This window comes from Bombina bombina, chromosome 5 (assembly GCF_027579735.1).
Source record: "Bombina bombina isolate aBomBom1 chromosome 5, aBomBom1.pri, whole genome shotgun sequence".
Classification (NCBI taxonomy): domain Eukaryota; kingdom Metazoa; phylum Chordata; class Amphibia; order Anura; family Bombinatoridae; genus Bombina; species Bombina bombina.
This window is the reverse complement of record NC_069503.1, coordinates 270,564,298-270,583,901: the sequence shown is the minus strand read 5'-3', so window position 1 is coordinate 270,583,901 and position 19,604 is coordinate 270,564,298. Positions and strand designations below refer to the sequence as shown.

The 19,604-nt window shown below is 41.6% G+C and overlaps 1 protein-coding gene across 1 annotated transcript in view; it reads left to right on the top strand.

Annotated features, from left to right (window-relative positions):
• ADAM22 (ADAM metallopeptidase domain 22) overlaps window positions 1-19,604 on the top strand; it is a 707,952-nt gene that overhangs the window by 524,356 nt on the left and 163,992 nt on the right. The window contains 2 exon segments of the mRNA XM_053713991.1: window positions 911-1,016; window positions 19,279-19,398. Coding sequence (XP_053569966.1) covers window positions 911-1,016; window positions 19,279-19,398 — 226 coding nt within the window.

The window sequence follows — 19,604 nt, the reverse complement described above, 5'->3', positions numbered from 1 at the left end:
TCTAGGGGTGTTTTTGCCTCCTCCTGGTGAGGCAGGGTATATATCCCACATGTGATGAACCTTGAACTAAATAAATACATTTATTAGTAAGAATACATAATTGGTTTCTGTAAGTCAGCAAAGTGAATGACTTGTGAGTAATATGACTCACAAATTACTTTGCTTATAAATTGTATATTGTTGATTTTATTCTTTGTGTGGTGGGATTTTCACCCAGTTCCTTGCCTAAATACAATACACTAAGTGGAAGCTCCCTTCTTGCTGCTTCCTACAGAAAGTAAAAAAATGATCATGGAAAGCTACATCTCGCAGGTTTTGAACAGTTTGTACCTCAACACTAATAAAACCTCTCACTTGAAGTGAATCCAATTCAAAATGTGAGATTGTAAGTGCAATTCATCTTCTATTTTCACTAGTTTCAAATATATTATTCGGAAAGTATTTTAGACAATCTTTATTGTGTTTAAAGACAACATTGCAAGCATAGCAATTTCAAGATCATTGTATATCCTGAGAAGCTAAAGAGCTTAATAAATAAGCTTTGAGTGGTAAGAAAACATTACAAAAAACAAACAGAAGAATGCCAAATTCTCTGCAAGAGCTATTGTTCACAGTATACAATAAAAAAACTTATAAATAATAACAATAATATTACTAAATGTATAAAAGCCTGAAATGAAAAAAACTCACATTTCATTGTCATATATTTAATTTGCTCTCAATGTCACTTTGTTTTCTAAATCTTCTAATTAAAGCAGAAAATTAATTGAATATTTCATTCCAGCATTATCCCTGCTTATTCATTTGAAATTAATTCATTGCTTGCATTTGTAAGTTTTCATGCTTTATAATATTGTTGTTAAAAGCATTTTGCATTGAAGTTTCTGTTTTTTCTTTGTTTTGCTTTCAGAAGTTGCTGCTGCAGATAAGTTTTGCTATGAAAAGCTAAATATTGAAGGAACAGAAAAAGGCAATTGTGGGAGAAATAAAGAAACTTGGATACAATGCAACAAACAGTAAGACAGACGTTTTAATAGATCATAAACATTTTACATATGTTAGTATTTTTAAAATTTAAAAGGTAGAAACAAACTTGCAGCTTCAATGTCTTACACTTTTATTATAGTATTATCACAAGCAGCTAAATATGAGAATATATATTCTTAGAACTCTTTACTAAGGTGTCGACATCTTGGGCAAATTATCAGCGAGATTACGAGTCTTGCGTTAGCCTTAAAAAGCAGCGTTGAGAGGTTCCAACACTGCTTTTTAAGACCCGCTGGTATTACGAGTCTGGCAGGTACAGGTGTACCGCTCACTTTTCTTCCGCAACTCGAGCTTACCGCAAATCCCCTTACGTCAATTGCGTATCCTATCTTTTTAATGGGACTTGCCTAACGCCGGTATTACGAGTCTTGGAAGAAGTGAGCGGTACAGCCTCTCCTGTCAAGACTGATACCGCATTTAAAAGTCAGTAGTTAAGAGTTTTATGGCCTAACGCCGTAACATAAAATTCTTAACTAAAGTGCTAAAAAGTACACTAACACCCATAAGCTACCTATTAACCCCTAAACCGAGCCCCCCCCCCCACATCGCAAACACTTAAATAACGTTTTTAACCCCTAATCTGCCGACCGGACATCGCTGCCACGGTAATAAATATATTAACCCCTAAACCGCCGCACTCCCGCCTCACAAACACTAGTTAAATTTTATTAACCCCTAATCTGCCATCCCTAACATCGCCAACACCTACCTACATTTATTAACCCCTAATCTGCTGCCCCCAACGTCGCCGCTACTATATTAAATTTATTAACCCCTAAACCTAAGTCTAACCCCCCTAACTTAAATATAATTTTAATAAAACGAAATAAAATTACTATTATTAAATAAATTATTCCTATTTAAAACTAAATACCTATAAAATAAACCCTAAACTAGATACAATATAACTAATAGTTAAATTGTATCTATCTTAGGGTTTATATTTATTTTACAGGCAAGTTTGTATTTATTGTAACTAGGTAGAATAGTTATTAAATAGTTATTAACTATTTAATAACTTCCTAATTAAAATAAATACAAATTTACCTGTAAAATAAATCCTAACCTAAGTTACAATTACACCTAACACTACACTATCATTAAATTAATTACATAAACTAACTACAATTAATTACAATTAAATAAAATAAACTAAAGTACAAAAAACAAACAAACACTAAATTACAGAAAATAAAAAAATAATTACAAGAATTTTAAACTAATTGCACCTAATCTAATCCCCCTAATAAAATAAAAAAGCCCCCCAAAATAATAAAAATCCCTACCCTATACTAAATTACAAATAGCCCTTAAAAGGGCTTTTTGCAGGGCATTGCCCCAAAGTAATCAGCTCTATTACCTGTAAAAAAAAAATACAATACCTCCCCCCAACATTAAAACCCACCACCCACACTCCCAACACTACTCTAAAACCCACCCAATCCCCCCTTAATAAAACCTAACACTACCCCCTTGAAGATCACCCTACCTTGAGCCGTCTTCACCCAGCCGGGCACAAGTGGTCCTCCAGAGGGGCAGAAGTCTTCATCCGAACCGGCCAGAAGAGGACCTCCAGACGGGCAGAAGGCTTCATCCAGACGGCATCTCCTATCTTCACCCATCCGGAGCGGAGCGTGTCCATCTTGAAGCCATCCGACGCGGAGCATCCTCTTCTTCCGACGGCTAAGACTGAATGAAGGTTCCTTTAAATGACGTCATCCAAGATGGCGTCCCTTGAATTCCGATTGGCTGATAGGATTCTATCAGCCAATCGGAATTATGGTAGGAAAAATCCTATTGGCTGATGCATAAAAAATAATAAGAAAAAAGTTAGTGAAAAATAAAATGATAGAATATTTTTCTTACATGATACCTTGAGGTGTACACTTTACATACTATGCTTACACATCCTACACATTCATACACACTCCTGAGTCATTTTGAGAAATGTTTTTCACTATCTCCTAAATGTCATAGTGTTGTTGGTTAGGAGAGATGCTGTGATTTTCTCCAGAAAGAGTATTTGTCTTTGGAAAAGGCTATGGAAGAGTCCCCCTCCTTGATTTTCCAATTGAATGTCCACTTTTTACTTAATCCCCCTAAATGTAGCTACGTTTTAGAGAAAGAAGCACAGTATTCTGGGAGTTATTGCATTCTGGAATTTTTAATTCACTATTTCACTCTCAGTATTGTAATTGTCCTGACCGTGGTCATTGTCGCTTCACATGTGTCTGCGCTTTTATGATGTCACTGCCGCGTGCTGGGCCATTTCGGGCACATCTCTGTCATCATCTTTGGCCACGCAGTGCGCACGTGTGCGGCTTTGGCGCAAAGCCTATTTAAAGCAGCCTCATTCTGACCTTCTTTCCCAAGTATAGTGTTTTTCTAAATTGTTTTCTCTGAAAGACTGGACTATCTACTTGTTGCTGAAACCTACTTGCCTTGTGACCTACCTTTTTGCCTTGCCCATTGGTGCTCTGAAAGATTGTACTGTCTACCTGTCACTGTATCCTACATTGCCTGTGACATTTTCTAGTCTTCTTGTTACTGTGCCTATTCCTGAACTACCTCATTCTGTTTATCCTATTCTCTTTGTCCTGGGATTTTTCTTTATCTTTCCACTTGATGCTGAGATAAGAAGACTACAAGTCAGGATTGGTCTGATAGAGAAATATCCCACAGACATAACAGTAATTCTGCAATTCTGGAGTAATTCCCAGCATGCATTGTACAGTGGTGGGGAGTGAGCTTCCTGGAAGTCAGAAAGTTTTGCATGAGGTCATACCCCTCCTTCATGCTATGTGTGTGTATATGAGTCCCAGACACTGGCGAAGGCAGCTGGGAGTATTGTCTTACCCTTTACACAGGTTTATATATTTATTTGTATGGTAAGACCTCTGCACAAGTGGTAGTGGGGGAGAGGGGTGAATTTTGCAGTTTATCTTAAACTGCACTATGATTTCCATGTTATATATATATATATATATATATATATATATATATATATATATATATATAATTCCACTTCCACCACTTTCTGTGCAGAGTCCTCCTACTCACACATACTGGAATAGTTTGTTAAAAGTTTTTCCAATAGCTCAAATGAGAAATTTACATTTTTTAAATCTTAGGTAATGTACTGTTAGCAGTTTTAGGCTTTATATGTTAAGTTATGTTGGTTCTTTTGTGTTTAATGTTGATTTTCTTTTTCTTTTTTATAACTGTATAATGTGACAAAGCAAATAAGCAAAACACTAAAAATAAATAAATACAACTAATATGTATAAATGTGTATTGAGGGACAGTCTACACCTTAGTCATCTTAAAGTCTTACTTTAGATTAAACTGCAAATATCCTCCTGTCCCCTTTCTATATCATGCAGCAGTAACAGTAAAAAAAGTTATTTTAAAATGACTATTGTTTCCTGTCACTTTGAAATGACTGCCAAGTTCAGCCCACTGATGACATCACAATCTGGGCTGCATTAAAGGCTTCACTAGTTACAAAAGACTCACAAATTTGGATTCAGAACAGACTGTCAATGCTATTAAGCAGAGTTCAAAGATGCAGCCCAGATCATGATATCATCATATGTATACATATATACTGCATAGACACACATATATATATATATATATATATATATATATATATATATATATGTGCATAGATATTCCTATATATATCTGTATACATCAATACCTATATATAATCATGTATATATATATATATATATATATATATATATATATATGTAGATATAATGTACCAAAAAAACATCAGATATATGTAGAAATATGTATTTATGAATAAATGTAACATTCAGCTATGTTAAGAACATTGGAATGTGAAATATTAATATTTTCCTATAGGGTTAGCGCACTTGAGAATATGCAATCGGGTTTGTGCGCAAATAGGGAGTAAGGTTGAATAAGTTTTTTTCATTTTTTTTGCTCCATTGACTTCTATGGGGGAATACTGTAATGTGCGTGCAAAATCCTAACTTTGGCTATTTGCATGCATCAGGCTAGCGTGTAATTGAAAACTGTTTACTTTCAACTTGTAATACGAGTGCACAAATTCTTTAGTGCTTCCTGCGCTCAAAGTAAAAAATTATTGGGGCACATTAGTGGTCTTATTACAAGCTGAAAGAAAATAGTGCGTTAGTTAGAATTCTAAGGGGCGTGCTGAAAATAAAACCATTTGTTATTGCTTGCTCGATAACCCAACACTGAGCTAGACCTACCGGGCTAAACTTGAAGGTGTTAGGAATACTTTACATTCCTATGATTTTCACTTAGAAGAAACTGTTCTTTTCATTTATGTGTATATATATATATATATATATATATATATACTGTATATATATATATATATATATATATATATATATATATGCACACAATCACCGTCCGCTTTATTAGGTACACCTTGCTAGTACCGGGTTGGACTCCCTTTTGCCTTCAGAACTGCTTTAATTCTTCGTGGCATAGATTCAACAAGGTGTAGAAAACATTCCTCAGACATTTTGGTCCATATATAGCATTACGCAGTTGCTTCAGATTTGTCGGCTGCACATCCATGATACGAATCTCCCTTCCACTAAAGATGGGTATACTGTAGTCATAAAGGGATAGACATGGTCAGCAACAATACTAAGGTAGGCCATGGCATTTAAACAATACTGAATTGGTACTAAGGGGCCCAAAGTGTGCCAAGAAAATATCCCCCACACCATTACACCACCACCACCAGCCTGAACCGTTGATACAAAGCAGGATGGATTCATGCTTTCATGTTGTTTACGCCAAATTTTGACCCTACCATCTGAATGTCGCAACAGAAATCGAGACTCATCAGACCAGGCAGCGTTTTTCCAATCTTCCAATGTCCAATTTTGGTGAGCCTGTGCAAATTGTAGTTTCAGTTTCCTGTTCTTAGCTGATAGGAGTGGTACCCAGTGTTGTCTTCTGCTGCTGTAGCCCATCTGCTTCAAGGTTTGACGTGTTGTGCATTCAGAGATGGTATTCTGCATATCTTGATTGTAATGAGAGGTTATTTGAGTTACTGTTGCCTTTTTATCATCTTGAACCAGTCTGCCCATTCTCCTTTGACATAAAAAGGCATTTTTGTCTACACAACTGCCGCTCACTGGATATTTTCTCTTTTTTGGACCATTCTCTATAAACCCTAGAGATGGTTGTGTGTGAAAAACCCAGTAGATCATCTGTTTTTTCTTCTTTAATGGAAAGAGTCCACAGCTGCATTCATTACTTTTGGGAAATAAGAACCTGGCCACCAGGAGGAGGCAAAGACACCCCAGCCAAAGGCTTAAATACTCCTCCCACTCCCCTCATTCCCCGTCATTCTTTGCCTTACGTCCCAGGAGGTTGGCAAAGAAGTGTCAGAATTTAATATGTCTCTTATGGAGGTTAGTACTCCTCGACATGGGACGGGAGTTTTAAGTAATCCTGTCAGTCTCTCAGTGAGGGCTTGGATGAAAGTTAGAGTCCGGAGATGCAGGAAGAGTTTTTCTGCAACACCATCCCGACTCACGATAACAGCTCCTCAAGCAATCAGCGTTGTCGAACTTCGCTCCGCTGCCTGCTTTTTTCTCTCAAGTCCATGGCGGGGACTATGCTACTATTTGTCACACTTGAAGGGCCGTGTTCCTGTTCCACGGTGTAGATTCTGGTAAGATCGTTTAATTTTCTTTCTTCCTGAAAGTACTGTACTACAGATGTTTTCCCGAGAGGCTACCACCTCTTGGGATCAAGGGTTAATATCTCCTGAGGGGGTTATTGAACAGGGGGGTTTATAATCATGTTTGTTATGTGATTCAATCTGCTTATGTGCAGTGTTAAAGGGCTCATGGCTTGGAACATAAAGGCCTTTGGAAGTGACGCAACCTTATGGTTGGGCGCTCTTTTTTGGACTATACGGTTCACCTTCTGGCCGGGCGTGATTACGTTCCGTCCTCCATTTCCGCATTCCTGACCGTGTGGCGATGGAGAAATTCTAGTTTGCAGGGGTCTGGTTCACAGGAGGTGGTGAGTGCCCCAGCCAATGTGGGTGTCAGGTGCCATTTTTGTTTTGTATTATAGTCCATGTTGGCATATTCTCTATCCAGTTATGGAGGATTCTGATGCTGAGACTGTTCAAATTTCAGACTCAGCTATGGAGGATTTTGATACTGAGACTGTTCTAATTTCAGATTCAGATTCTTCGTCCGGGGAAGAATCCGGATTGGCCTTGTTGACACATGTCAATCAGTTATGTTCTGTGTTCCAATATTAGAGCTCCTTGTTTCTCGGACTCTGGGAATCAAGGGTCAGCTAAACCATCCGCCTCTGGGGGTCCTGTCCTCCAAGAGGCGAGTTCCCTACCGCTCCATAATTCTAAACATGCGGGTAACCCAGCTTATGATTATTCCTCCACGCAGGGCAGCTTTTTCCCCCTGGAGGTTGCAGCACGTTTTCGCTTCCACATATTCTTGGTGATTATTTGTCTTCAGAGCCCAGACGTTAATGCGCGATTGTGCTCATGCCCTATTGTCCCGGGTACCGTCTTGGGGAGGACCTGTACAGTTCCCTGCGGTTGTAACTGTCCTTGAGTGTTGTGCCTTTCGTTACAGAGTTGAGCACCTTCGCATTTTACTCAGACATGTTTTTCATTTACTAAATGATCCTATCTTTATCGGATATGGGAATTTTCAGTCTGCTTCGAATGGTGCACCTCATTAGACATGTGGGAATGATGTAATCTCCTGACTATTCTCTTTTGAGATCCTTCCCAGTTTTTGGAAGATTAGGGTTCCGTTTGGCTGGTAATGCGGTAGGCCTGTTTTCTTATTGGGCGTTAACCTACGGGTTGCCTTATATTTTCTTTTTATCCAACTAGGATGTCTTTTACTTTGTTTATTTGTTTCCTTCGGGAATCTTAAACTGGGATTGATACTCTCTGTTACTTCTACTGAAGTGTTTTTGGGGACATGTTTGTCCTATGTTTGTCTGTTTTCCCTCTTCCCCTCTGAGGGAGGATTTATGCAGCTTGACGGTTAGGACCCGGGTTACAGGCTGGTCCTGTTGGGTTCGGTTCTGTCTTGTGGCTGTTCAGACACGTGTCGCCAATCTGATTGGCTGGTCTGGTCGAGGTGCCGAGTGCTCATGTTATCTTTTGTTTTCCACTCAACTAAGCATTCTAGAGGACCTGTGGATCCGCGAGGCAGGAAGGATTGTTGCAGTCCTTATAGCCTTCACTTTGGATGACTGGGTCAGTGGATTGTCCTCTGCGTCACTTTCTCTTGCGTCTGGTATTGTCGGACTATAGAGTTTCCTCCTCCACCTGGTGGAGAGTTGGAGGTCTTAGCGTCTTCTTACTGCTGGGTGAGTGGTTTGGCCTTTTTCTTTTGAGGCTCTGGGATGTCCTTTTTGGACTTGGTCCTCTGCAGCTAGTAGTTAGAAGGGTAGTTTAGCTGCCTTGCAGCAGATGGTTTGCAAAATGTAACCAGCTGCAGCTATTGCACATTGACTGTGTACTGTCTAGCTGTTTTTCTGAGACCTTTTTGGTCTTCCTCCGTGGTCTCCAGGTTAGGTCTCCTTTTAGGGGCCTAGGAGATGTTTGTTCCCTGTTTGGGATACTGGGCGTGGTCTCCTTGGGCTTTCTTGGGTTTCATCCCGGTGCTGGGGATGGTTCGCGCTCCTTTCTCCCTGTGCTTATCCGCTTGTTCAGAGGTGATGTGGAGACCAGCCTTTGCTCAAATGGTTTTGACCTCGAGGTATCCCCTTGCCTTATTGTCCTGAGACTGTTGGAGAGTCTAGGGGCTCTAGTGTCGTTGTACGACTTTTACCGCCTTAGCTCCTTTGGAGAGTGGGATTTTGGCAAGGGGTAGTCTCTTCCTTAGGTCGGGACTTGCAAATTTTTCTTGTTTTCCGGGTGGATCTGGATATTGCATTATTATCCCCTGTGGTCTGGATTGTTATATCAGACGGGGTGTTCAGTTTTCGGGTATTGTTTGTTTAAACAATTGGGGGCTCGGGCCTGTCTCTCTCTGGGGCTTCCGGTTGCTGAGTTTTACTCAGCATTTTCCCTTGGGGACCCTGTTGTGGGTTGTTACTGGACTTTTAGGCTCCAGGGCTGGTTCGGGATTCCCCAGTTCCTGGGAACATGGGCTATTTCCTTTTACTCGAATTACTTGACCTGGTCTTAGTTGGCCAGGTTTTCTGAATGCTGTTGCTCATTGGGATTGCTTTGCACCTTAGGTGGTTTCCCTTGGTCAGCTTGCTGTAGTATCCGTTGTAATCACTGCTCTGCTGGGGAATGGACTTGCAGTGTCACTGCTTCTACTATTGCACATTGGTTGTGTGTTAGCAAGCTAGATTTTAGGGGAATCCCTTACTCCAGGGCTTCTGCGTTGGGGATAGATCTCTCCTTTAGCCTGTGGATTCGTGGCTTGTGCTACCCTTCTTGGGTGAGAGCTTATTCTCCTTTTTATGGAGATGTGGTCCTTCTTAGGGCTTCTCCTATATTCAGGAGATGGGAACCGTGAGTTTCCCTAGGAGAGAAGGGTATTGGGTTGTTACGTTCCATCTGGAGTCTTGCTGGCTCTTTTCCTTCATGCACCGCAGCAACTCAAACTGCAGTGTACCCAGAGCAAGTGTACATTTCAATCTTTGTGTAGTAGAGATAATCAGAAAGATACAGTCTCACCTCTGCTGTCTTCCACCCGGGGAGCTTTAAACTTACAGCAGGATCCTTTGCAAGTAGAGCCGGCGTCATATACACCTTTACCCTGATCTGTATCTCCGTATCTCGTCCACCGTTACCCGGCACTTTTCCAGAGGCACCGTGTTTCCGCGCCCACCAGGGGGCGTGTCCAAGTTACAACGGATGATCCTCCAACCGGATAGCTAAACAGGTACCACGTGCGCCATCACTTCAGACGCCTCCAATCAGAATCCTCCAATCCTCAGGCTGCCTTTCATTGCGCCTCTCTATACGGACCAATACTGGGGCTCTGGTATTTCAGCGTTCTGTGCTCAGTGTTCAGCGTAGTGGTATTTAGTATATGCTCTGGGGATAATTTGCAGCATACAATGCAGGGACACTAGCGCTCTCAGGGCAAGGAAATCCACCACAAAGAAAAACATGGAGCGCTAGCATATGTAAAACATAACCTTTATTGTGGTTATTTAAAAATTTGCCGAAACGCGTAAGCCTGCCAGCCAGAGGTATCCCATCTCTGTCTTTTTTGATTGACTATATGTCCTGTTTTTAAATAACCACAATAAAGGTTATGTTTTACATACGCTAGCGCTCCATGTTTTTCTTTGTGGTGGATTTCTGAGAGATGTTGTCATCTTCAGTATCTAGGTGGGCATAGTAGCTAGCTCCATTGACTTACAAGCAAAGGGTCTAGGATTGCTCCACCTCGGGTTCTGGGTATCACCTCTCTTTCTTGGGGGGGCCTCGTGGAGGTTATGTGCTTCCCACTTTTTGGAAGACCTGTGGGTAGGTCTGGCGGCTTGGATTATCTAGAGTGTACCCTCTGGGAGTTTTCCTTGCAATCTGTTCCTTTGTTGGCGGCTTTTACTTCTCAGCAAGTATTCTCTGTGTCATCCTGTTGATGGCGGCATGTCTTGACTCAGGATTTTTCGTCTGGGTCTGTTACACGTTTTTTTAAGTGGAATACTCTAGTATTTCAACTTCGGATAATGTGAGGACTCCGTCTTCTGTTGTCTTTTGGTGCTTTTGCACGACGTTTGAGAGACAGGTTTCACTGTTCCTATGCCCGGTCCTATACCCCCATTTTTTTCTGGTCTCGGCATAGTCTCTCCTTGTCTGTTGGGTCCCATTTGGGCCTTTGTGAGCTGGGCTTACTCTGGGGGGGGGGTTCTTTTATAGATTTTGTGACCTTTTGGTTTTTCCTTCGGTTCTTCTTGGCCCTATCTCTTTGGGAGTTTAGGCTGGTCAGACTAACCTTTTTAGCGCTATGTGTTGTGCTAGTTCTTCTGAATGAAATTTTATCTGAATTCACAGCCTATGCATAGTGTTGTAGATTATATAATACTAGTCCTAAAGCCCGTTCACACAGGCCATTTTTTGCAGTACAGCAGTCCCACCCCTTGCTCTCTCTCTTCCGCTCTCTTTTGTGCTCTCTCCCCCTCTCTTTTGTGCTCTCTCCTCTTCTCTTTTGCTCTCTCTCCTCCTCTCTTTTGCGCTCTCTCCCCCTCTCTTTTGCGCTCTCTCTCGCTCCACCTCTCTTTTGCTCTCTCTCTCCCCTCTCTTTTGCTCTCTCTCTCCCATCTCTCTTTTGCTCTCTCTCCCCCTCTCTTTTGCACCCTCCCCCCCTCTCTTTTGCACTCACTCTTGCTCCACTTCTCTTTTGCTCTCTCCCCTCCTCTCTTTTGCTCCCTCTCTCCCCCTCTCTTTTGCTTTCTCTCCCCCCTCTCTTTTGCTCTCTCCCCCTCTCTTTTGTGCTGTCTCTCCCACCTCTCTTTTACGCTCTCTCTCCCCCTCTCTTTTGCGCTGTCTCTCTCCCCCCTCTTTTGCGCACTCTCTCTCCCCCTCTCTTTTGCGCTCTCTCTCTCTCCCCCTCTCTTTTGCGCTCTCTCTCTCTCCCCCTCTCTTTTGTGCTCTCTCTCCCCCTCTCTTTTGCGCTCTCTCTCTCCCCCTCTCTTTTGCGCGCTCTCTCTCTCCCCCTCTCTTTTGCCCTCTCTCTCTTCCCCTCTCTTTTGCGCTCTCTCTCTCCCCCTCTCTCTTTTGCGCTCTCTCTCCCCCCTCTCTTTTGCGCTCTCTCTCTCTCCCCCTCTCTTTTGCGCTCTCTCTCTCCCCCTCTCTTTTGCTCTGTCTCTCTCTCCTTTTCTCTTGTAAGGTGTATCCAGTCCACGGATCATCCATTACTTGTGGGATATTCTCATTCCCAACAGGAAGTTGCAAGAGGACACCCACAGCCGAGCTGTCTATATAGCTCCTCCCCTAACTGCCATATCCAGTCATTCTCTTGCAACTCTCAACAAACATGGAGATAGTAAGAGAGAAGTGGTGAAATGTAGTTGTTATTTTACTTCAATCAAAAGTTTATTATGTTTAAATGGTACCGGAGTTATACTATTTAGTTCCAGGCAGAAAAATAGAAGCATCTGCCTGTGATTTCTATGATCTTAGCAGGTTGTAACTAAGATCCATTGCTGTTCTCACACATGACTGAAGAGAGAGATAACTTCAGCGGGGGAATGGCGTGCAGGTTATCCTTCTATGAGGTATGTGCAGTTAAGATTTTTCTAGAAGATGTGAATGCTAGAAAATGCTGCTGATGCCAAATTTATGTAAGGTAAGCCTGAATACAGTGATTTAATAGCGGCTGGTATCATGCTTACTTTCTGAGGTAATACTCTTTTATATTTCCAATATAAAACGTTTGCTGGCATGTTTAAATGTTTTTATATATACTTTGGTGATAAAACTTTATTGGGGCCTAGTTTTTTCCACATGGCTGGCTTAAATTTGCCTAGAAACAGTTTCCTGAGGCATTCCACTGTGTTACTATGAGTGGGAGGGGCCTAATGTAGCGCTTTTTTGCGCAGTAACTTTTACAGGCTGAGACATCCAGCTCCTCCAAGGGTCCCCTGAATGCTATAGGACATCTCTAAAGGGCTCTTAGGCTTACCAAAATCGTTTGTTGGGGAAGGTAGGCCCACAGCAAGGCTGTGGCAGTTTGGTGTGACTGTTAAAAAACGTCTTTATCGTTTTTTTGATCCGGTTTTTGAACTAAGGGGTTAATCATCCATTTGCAAGTGGGTGCAATGCTTATTAGCTTATTATACACACTGTAAAAATTTCGTTTGATTTACTGTCTTTTTTCACTGTTTTTCAAATTCTGACAAAATTTGTTTCTCTTAAAGGCACAGTACCGTTTATTATATTTGCTTGTTAACTTGATTTAAAGTGTTTTCCAAGCTTGCTAGTCTCATTGCTAGTCTGTATAAACATGTCTGACATAGAGGAAACTCCTTGTTCATTATGTTTAAAAGCCATTGTGGAGCCACCTCTTAGAATGTGTACCAAATGTACTGATTTCACTTTAAGCAATAAAGATCATATTCTGTCTTTACAAAATTTATCACCAGAGGAATCTGACGAGGGGGAAGTTATGCCGACTAACTCTCCCCACGTGTCAGATCCTTTGACTCCCACTCAAGGGACTCACGCTCAAATGGCGCCAAGTACATCTAGGGCGCCCATAGCGTTTACTTTACAAGACATGGCGGCAGTCATGGATAATACACTGTCAGCGGTATTAGCCAGACTACCTGAATTTAGAGGAAAGCGAGATAGCTCTGGAGTTAGACGAAATACAGAGCATACTGACGCTTTAAGAGCTATGTCTGATAATGCCTCACAATATGCAAAAGCTGAAGAAGGAGAGCTTCTTTCTGTGGGTGATGTTTCTGACTCAGGGAAGATGATGCAACCTGATTCTGATATTTCTACATTTAAATTTAAGCTTGAACACCTCCGTGTGTTACTCAGGGAGGTTTTAGCTGCTCTGAATGACTGTGATACAATTGCAGTGCCAGAGAAATTGTGTAGACTGGATAAATACTATGCAGTGCCGGTGTGTACTGATGTTTTTCCAATACCTAAAAGGTTTACAGAAATTATTACTAAGGAATGGGATAGACCAGGTGTGCCATTCTCTCCCCCTCCTATTTTTAGAAAAATGTTTCCAATAGACGCCACCACACGGGACTTATGGCAGACAGTTCCTAAGGTGGAGGGAGCAGTTTCTACTCTAGCAAAGCGAGGACAGTTGTGCTTTCTTAGATCCAATGGATAAAAAGTTAGAGGGTTACCTTAAGAAAATGTTTATTCAACAAGGTTTTATCCTACAGCCCCTTGCATGCATTGCTCCTGTCACTGCTGCTGCAGCGTTCTGGTTTGAGGCCCTGGAAGAGGCTTTACAGGTAGCAACTCCATTGGATGACATACTTGACAAGCTTAGAGCACTTAAGCTAGCCAATTCTTTTGTTTCTGATGCCATTGTTCATTTGGTCCAAGACGGTCTGGAGACCTAACCAGACCTGGAACAAGGGTAAGCAGGCCAAAAAGCCTGCTGCTGCCTCTAAGACAGCATGAAGGAACGGCCCCCTATCCGATAACGGATCTAGTAGGGGGCAGACTTTCGCTCTTCACCCAGGCGTGGGCAAGAGATGTCCAGGATCCCTGGGCGTTGGAAATTATATATATCAAGGCTTCCCCCCCAAAAGGGAGATTTCACCTTTCACAATTATCTGCAAACCAGATAAAGAGAGAGGCATTCTTACACTGTGTACAAGACCTCCTAGTTATGGGAGTGATCCATCCAGTTCCAAAGGAGGAACAGGGACAGGGATTTTACTCAAATCTGTTTGTGGTTCCCAAAAAAGAGGGAACCTTCAGACCAATTTTGGATCTAAAGATCTTAAACAAATTCCTCAGAGTTCCATCATTCAAGATGGAGACTATTCGTACCATCCTACCTATGATCCAGGAGGGTCAATACATGACTACAGTGGATTTAAAGGATGCTTATCTTCACATTCCGATACACAAAGATCATCATCGGTTTCTCAGGTTTGCCTTCCTAGACAGGCATTACCAGTTTGTAGCTCTTCCCTTTGGGTTAGCTACAGCCCCAAGAATTTTTACGAAGGTTCTGGGGTCGCTTCTGGCGGTCCTAAGGCCGCGGGGCATAGCAGTGGCCCCTTATTTAGACGACATCCTAATTCAGGCGTCAAACTTCCAAATTGCCAAGTCTCATACGGACATAGTGTTGGCATTTCTGAGGTCGCATGGGTGGAAGGTGAACGAGGAAGAGAGTTCTCTATCCCCCCTTACAAGAGTTTCCTTCCTAGGGACTCTGATAGATTCTGTAGAAATGAAAATTTACCTGACGGAGTCCAGGTTATCAAAACTTCTAAATTCCTGCCGTGTTCTTTATTCCATTCCTCGCCCTTCGGTGGTTCAGTGCATGGAAGTAATCGGCTTAATGGCAGCGGCAATGGACATAGTGCTGTTTGCACGCCTACATCTCAGACAGCTGCAACTCTGCATGCTCAGTCAGTGGAATGGGGATTACACAGATTTGTCCCCTCTACTAAATCTGGATCAAGAGACCAGGGATTCTCTTCTCTGGTGGCTATCTCGGGTCCATCTGTCCAAAGGTATGACCTTTCGCAGGCCAGATTGAACAATTGTAACGACAGATGCCAGCCTTCTAGGTTGGGGTGCAGTCTGGAACTCCCTGAAGGCTCAGGGATCGTGGACTCAGGAGGAGTCACTCCTTCCAATAAACATTCTGTAACTAAGAGCGATATTCAATGCTCTTCAGGCTTGGCCTCACCTAGCGACAATGAGGTTCATCAGATTTCAGTCGGACAACATCACGACTGTGGCTTACATCAACCATCAAGGGGGAACAAGGAGTTCCCCAGCAATGTTAGAAGTCTCAAAGATAATTCGCTGGGCAGAAATTCACTCTTGCCACCTATCAGCTATCCATATCCCAGGTGTAGAGAACTGGGAGGCGGATTTTCTAAGTCGACAGACTTTTCATCCGGGGGAGTGGGAACTCCATCCGGAGGTGTTTGCACAATTGGTTCATCGTTGGGGCAAACCAGAACTGGATCTCATGGCGTCTCGCCAGAACGCCAAGCTTCCTTGTTACGGATCCAGGTCCAGGGACCCCAAGGCAACGCTGATAGATGCTCTAGCAGCGCCTTCGTCCTTCAACCTGGCTTATGTGTTTCCACCGTTTCCTCTGCTCCCTCGTCTGATTGCCAAAATCAACCATCCAAATCTAATTTCTCTGAGGCTGACTGCCTGGACATTGAACGCTTGATTTTATCAAAGTGTGGTTTCTCCGAGTCAGTCATTGATACCTTAATTCAGGCACGAAAGCCTGTCACCAGGAAAATCTATCATAAGATATGGCGGAAATATCTTTATTGGTGTGAATCCAAGGGCTACTCATGGAGTAAGGTCAGGATTCCCAGGATATTATCTTTTCTCCAAGAAGGATTGGAGAAAGGATTGTCAGCTAGTTCCTTAAAGGGACAGATTTCTGCGCTATCTATTCTTTTGCACAAGCGTCTGGCGGATGTCCCAGACGTTCAGGCATTTTGTCAGGCTTTAGTTAGAATCAAGCCTGTATTTAAACCTGTTGCTCCACCATGGAGTTTAAATTTGGTTCTTAAAGTTCTTCATTCCATAGATATCAAACTTTTGTCTTGGAAAGTTCTTTTTTTGGTAGCTATTTCCTCGGCTCGTAGAGTTTCCGAGTTATCTGCCTTACAATGTGATTCCCCTTATCTGATCTTCCATGCAGATAAGGTAGTTCTGCGTACCTAAGGTACCTAAGGTGGTATCTAATAAGAATATCAATCAAGAGATTGTTGTTTCGTCTTTGTGTCCTAATCCTTCTTCAAAGAAGGAACATCTATTACACAATCTGGACGTGGTTCGTGCTTTAAAGTTTTACTTACAAGCTACTAAAGATTTTCGTCAAACATCTGCTTTGTTTGTTGTCTACTCTGGACAGAGGAGAGGTCAAAAGGCTTCGGCAACCTCTCTTTCTTTTTGGCTAAAAAGCATAATCCGCTCAGCCTATGAGACTGCTGGCCAGCAGCCTCCAGAAAGGATTACAGCTCATTCTACTAGAGCTGTGGCTTCCACATGGGCCTTTAAAAATTAGGCTTCTGTTGAACAGATTTGCAAGGCGGCGACTTGGTCTTCGCTTCATACTTTTTCAAAATTCTACAAATTTGATACTTTTGCTTCTTCGGAGGCTATTTTTGGGAGAAAGGTTTTACAGGCAGTGGTACCTTCCGTTTAAGTACCTGCCTTGTCCCTCCCTTCATCCGTGTACTTTAGCTTTGGTATTAGTATCCCACAAGTAATGGATGATCCGTGGACTGGATACACCTTACAAGAGAAAACATAATTTATGCTTACCTGATAAATTTATTTCTCTTGTGGTGTATCCAGTCCACGACCCGCCCTGTCATTTCAAGGCAGGTATTTTTTAATTTTAAACTACAGTCACCACTGCACCCTATGGTTTCTCCTTTCTCTGTTTGTTTTCGGTCGAATGACTGGATATGGCAGTTAGGGGAGGAGCTATATAGACAGCTCTGCTGTGGGTGTCCTCTTGCAACTTCCTGTTGGGAATGAGAATATCCCACAAGTAATGGATGATCCGTGGACTGGATACACCACAAGAGAAATAAATTTATCAGGTAAGCATAAATTATGTTATTTTGCTCTCTCTCTCCATCCCTCTCTTTTGCTCTCTCCCCCTCTCTTTTGCTCTCTCTCTCCCACCTCTCTTTTGCTCTGTCTCTCTCCCCTCTCTTTTGCTCTCTCTCTCCATCCCTCTCTTTCTCTCTCTCTCTCCCCCTCTCTATTGCTCTCCCTCCCCCATCTCTTTTGCTCTCTTTCCCCCCTCTCTTTTTCTCTCTCTTCCCTCTATTTTGCTCTTTCCCCTCTTTTTTGCTCTTTCCCTCTATTTCGCTCTCTCTCCCCCCTCTCTTCTGCTCTTCCCCCTCTCTTTAGCTCTTTCCTATCTCTTTTTGTCTCTCCTCCTCTCGTTCTATTTCTCTCCCCTCTCTCTTGTGCCAACCACGCCACACCACGCCCGACCTTGCCCCGACCATGCCTGGTCACGCCCACTTTTGGCGCAAACAAGTGTCAGGTAAGGCCAGGTGTGTTTGTCCTCATGCTGTCTCTACTGCGCATGACAGCTTCGGACAAACACACTTGGCCTTTTATATTATAGGATACTTGTCCGGTCTATCCAGTTATGAGTAACATAGGGTTTGTAGAGATTGGAGAGCCTCAAATAGTACTATTAAGGCATTTACTACAGTGAAATTTTGTACCCTCCTTCCTGGCACAGCAGAAGCCTAAATGGATCTTTGTTGTATCAATTACCTTAAATGTCCCTAACAATTACATTTTACTGCATCGTACCCCTTTTTTTCAAGACTCCAGATATTTTTACTTCAACATTCCATTTCATATTCAAAGTCCTCTAACCCATCCATATACATACAAATAATATATCTTGGACTAGATTACATTGTAGTTATACACTTTACAACTAACAGTAACATCAAACAAATCCAATAATGTTAACACAATTTTCTATTGACAGTAACCCCTAGAGAGTATGTATAATAATGCTATTTGCCTGATAACTTTGTTTACAAGTTTCAGTTGTGATTATATATGATAATAGGAAATACAGTAGGTGCATTGCATAAAGTATATAATCATGGGCAGGTCTGGGAAATGTAATTAACTACTAAGTTAAATGGTTACTAGGGAGAAGAAAAAAGTTACCTGCAAGGAGAAAAAAGTCACTATTCGACTAATGTTAAAATAGAAAAACCCTGACTTCTTACTCATCCACTGTAATTAATTACAGGTTAGGCCGGCCTTCCTAATTAGTATCTAAAAGGAAAGTTGAAGGGCAGGGGAAGTGCCTTAGAAGGCCTTTTATATAGATCTAAAGTTTGATTCCTGGGACAGGTTGTAAAAAAACAGTAACTCAGCCCCAATGCAGACAAGAGGACACTCCTATTTAAAATAATGGCTCAGTGAAACGACTGGTTTTCATGTAATCCATGTTAATGTTAATATGGCAGTTTACTTACTCTTTGGACACCCATTTTAGGCAGCAGAAGCCTTCATCCTGGGAGGAAATGCCATATCTTAAAATAAATGGACTAAATGTTATGGCCTCTGATTGCCCATACCCCTTCTTATGACTGAGGCTATTTATTAAAGAGTGATCACTCATTTCTCCATTCTGATAGAACATTATATGAAATGGAGAGTCTGTTTACAACATTTAATGGTGTATTATCTCCAGGTTGAGTGGGGAGTCACATATTTTGGGCGTAGGGCAGAACTAAGTTTAAATTCTTCCCTAATCTATGAAGATCACATGGCATGATGGCAAAAAAGTTTGCTCTCTCTGCTACTCCTGTGTAATAGCAACTCATCCTACCGATATTTTTCACTGCCTGAAAAAAATTACCAAACATTTGTTGTTGCTCGTATTTGTGGTTTTATTTTTTTTTATTTTTTTTATAGAAATCAGTACTTTTCACAGATGCCATATTTCACTTTTTTCTGTACATGCTGCATACAATTAACATTTTGTTTTGTTTTTCTTTGTTTTACAGAGATGTGCTATGTGGTTATCTGTTGTGTACAAATATTTCAAATGTACCACGACTAGGGGAATTGGATGGGGAAGTTACAGCAACTTCAGTCACAAACCAGGGGAAAATCTACAATTGCAGGTATCAATATTATGCTATTACTTGCTTTTAGCCCTACATATATTAGTAACAATTTACAACCCCAATTCCGAAAAAGTTGGGACAGTATCGAAAATGCAAAAAAACAAACAAAAAGAGTAATTTGAAAATTCAATACACCCTGTACTATATTGAAAACACATTATTAACACATTATTTGATGTTTTACTTTGAATTTAATGTATTTT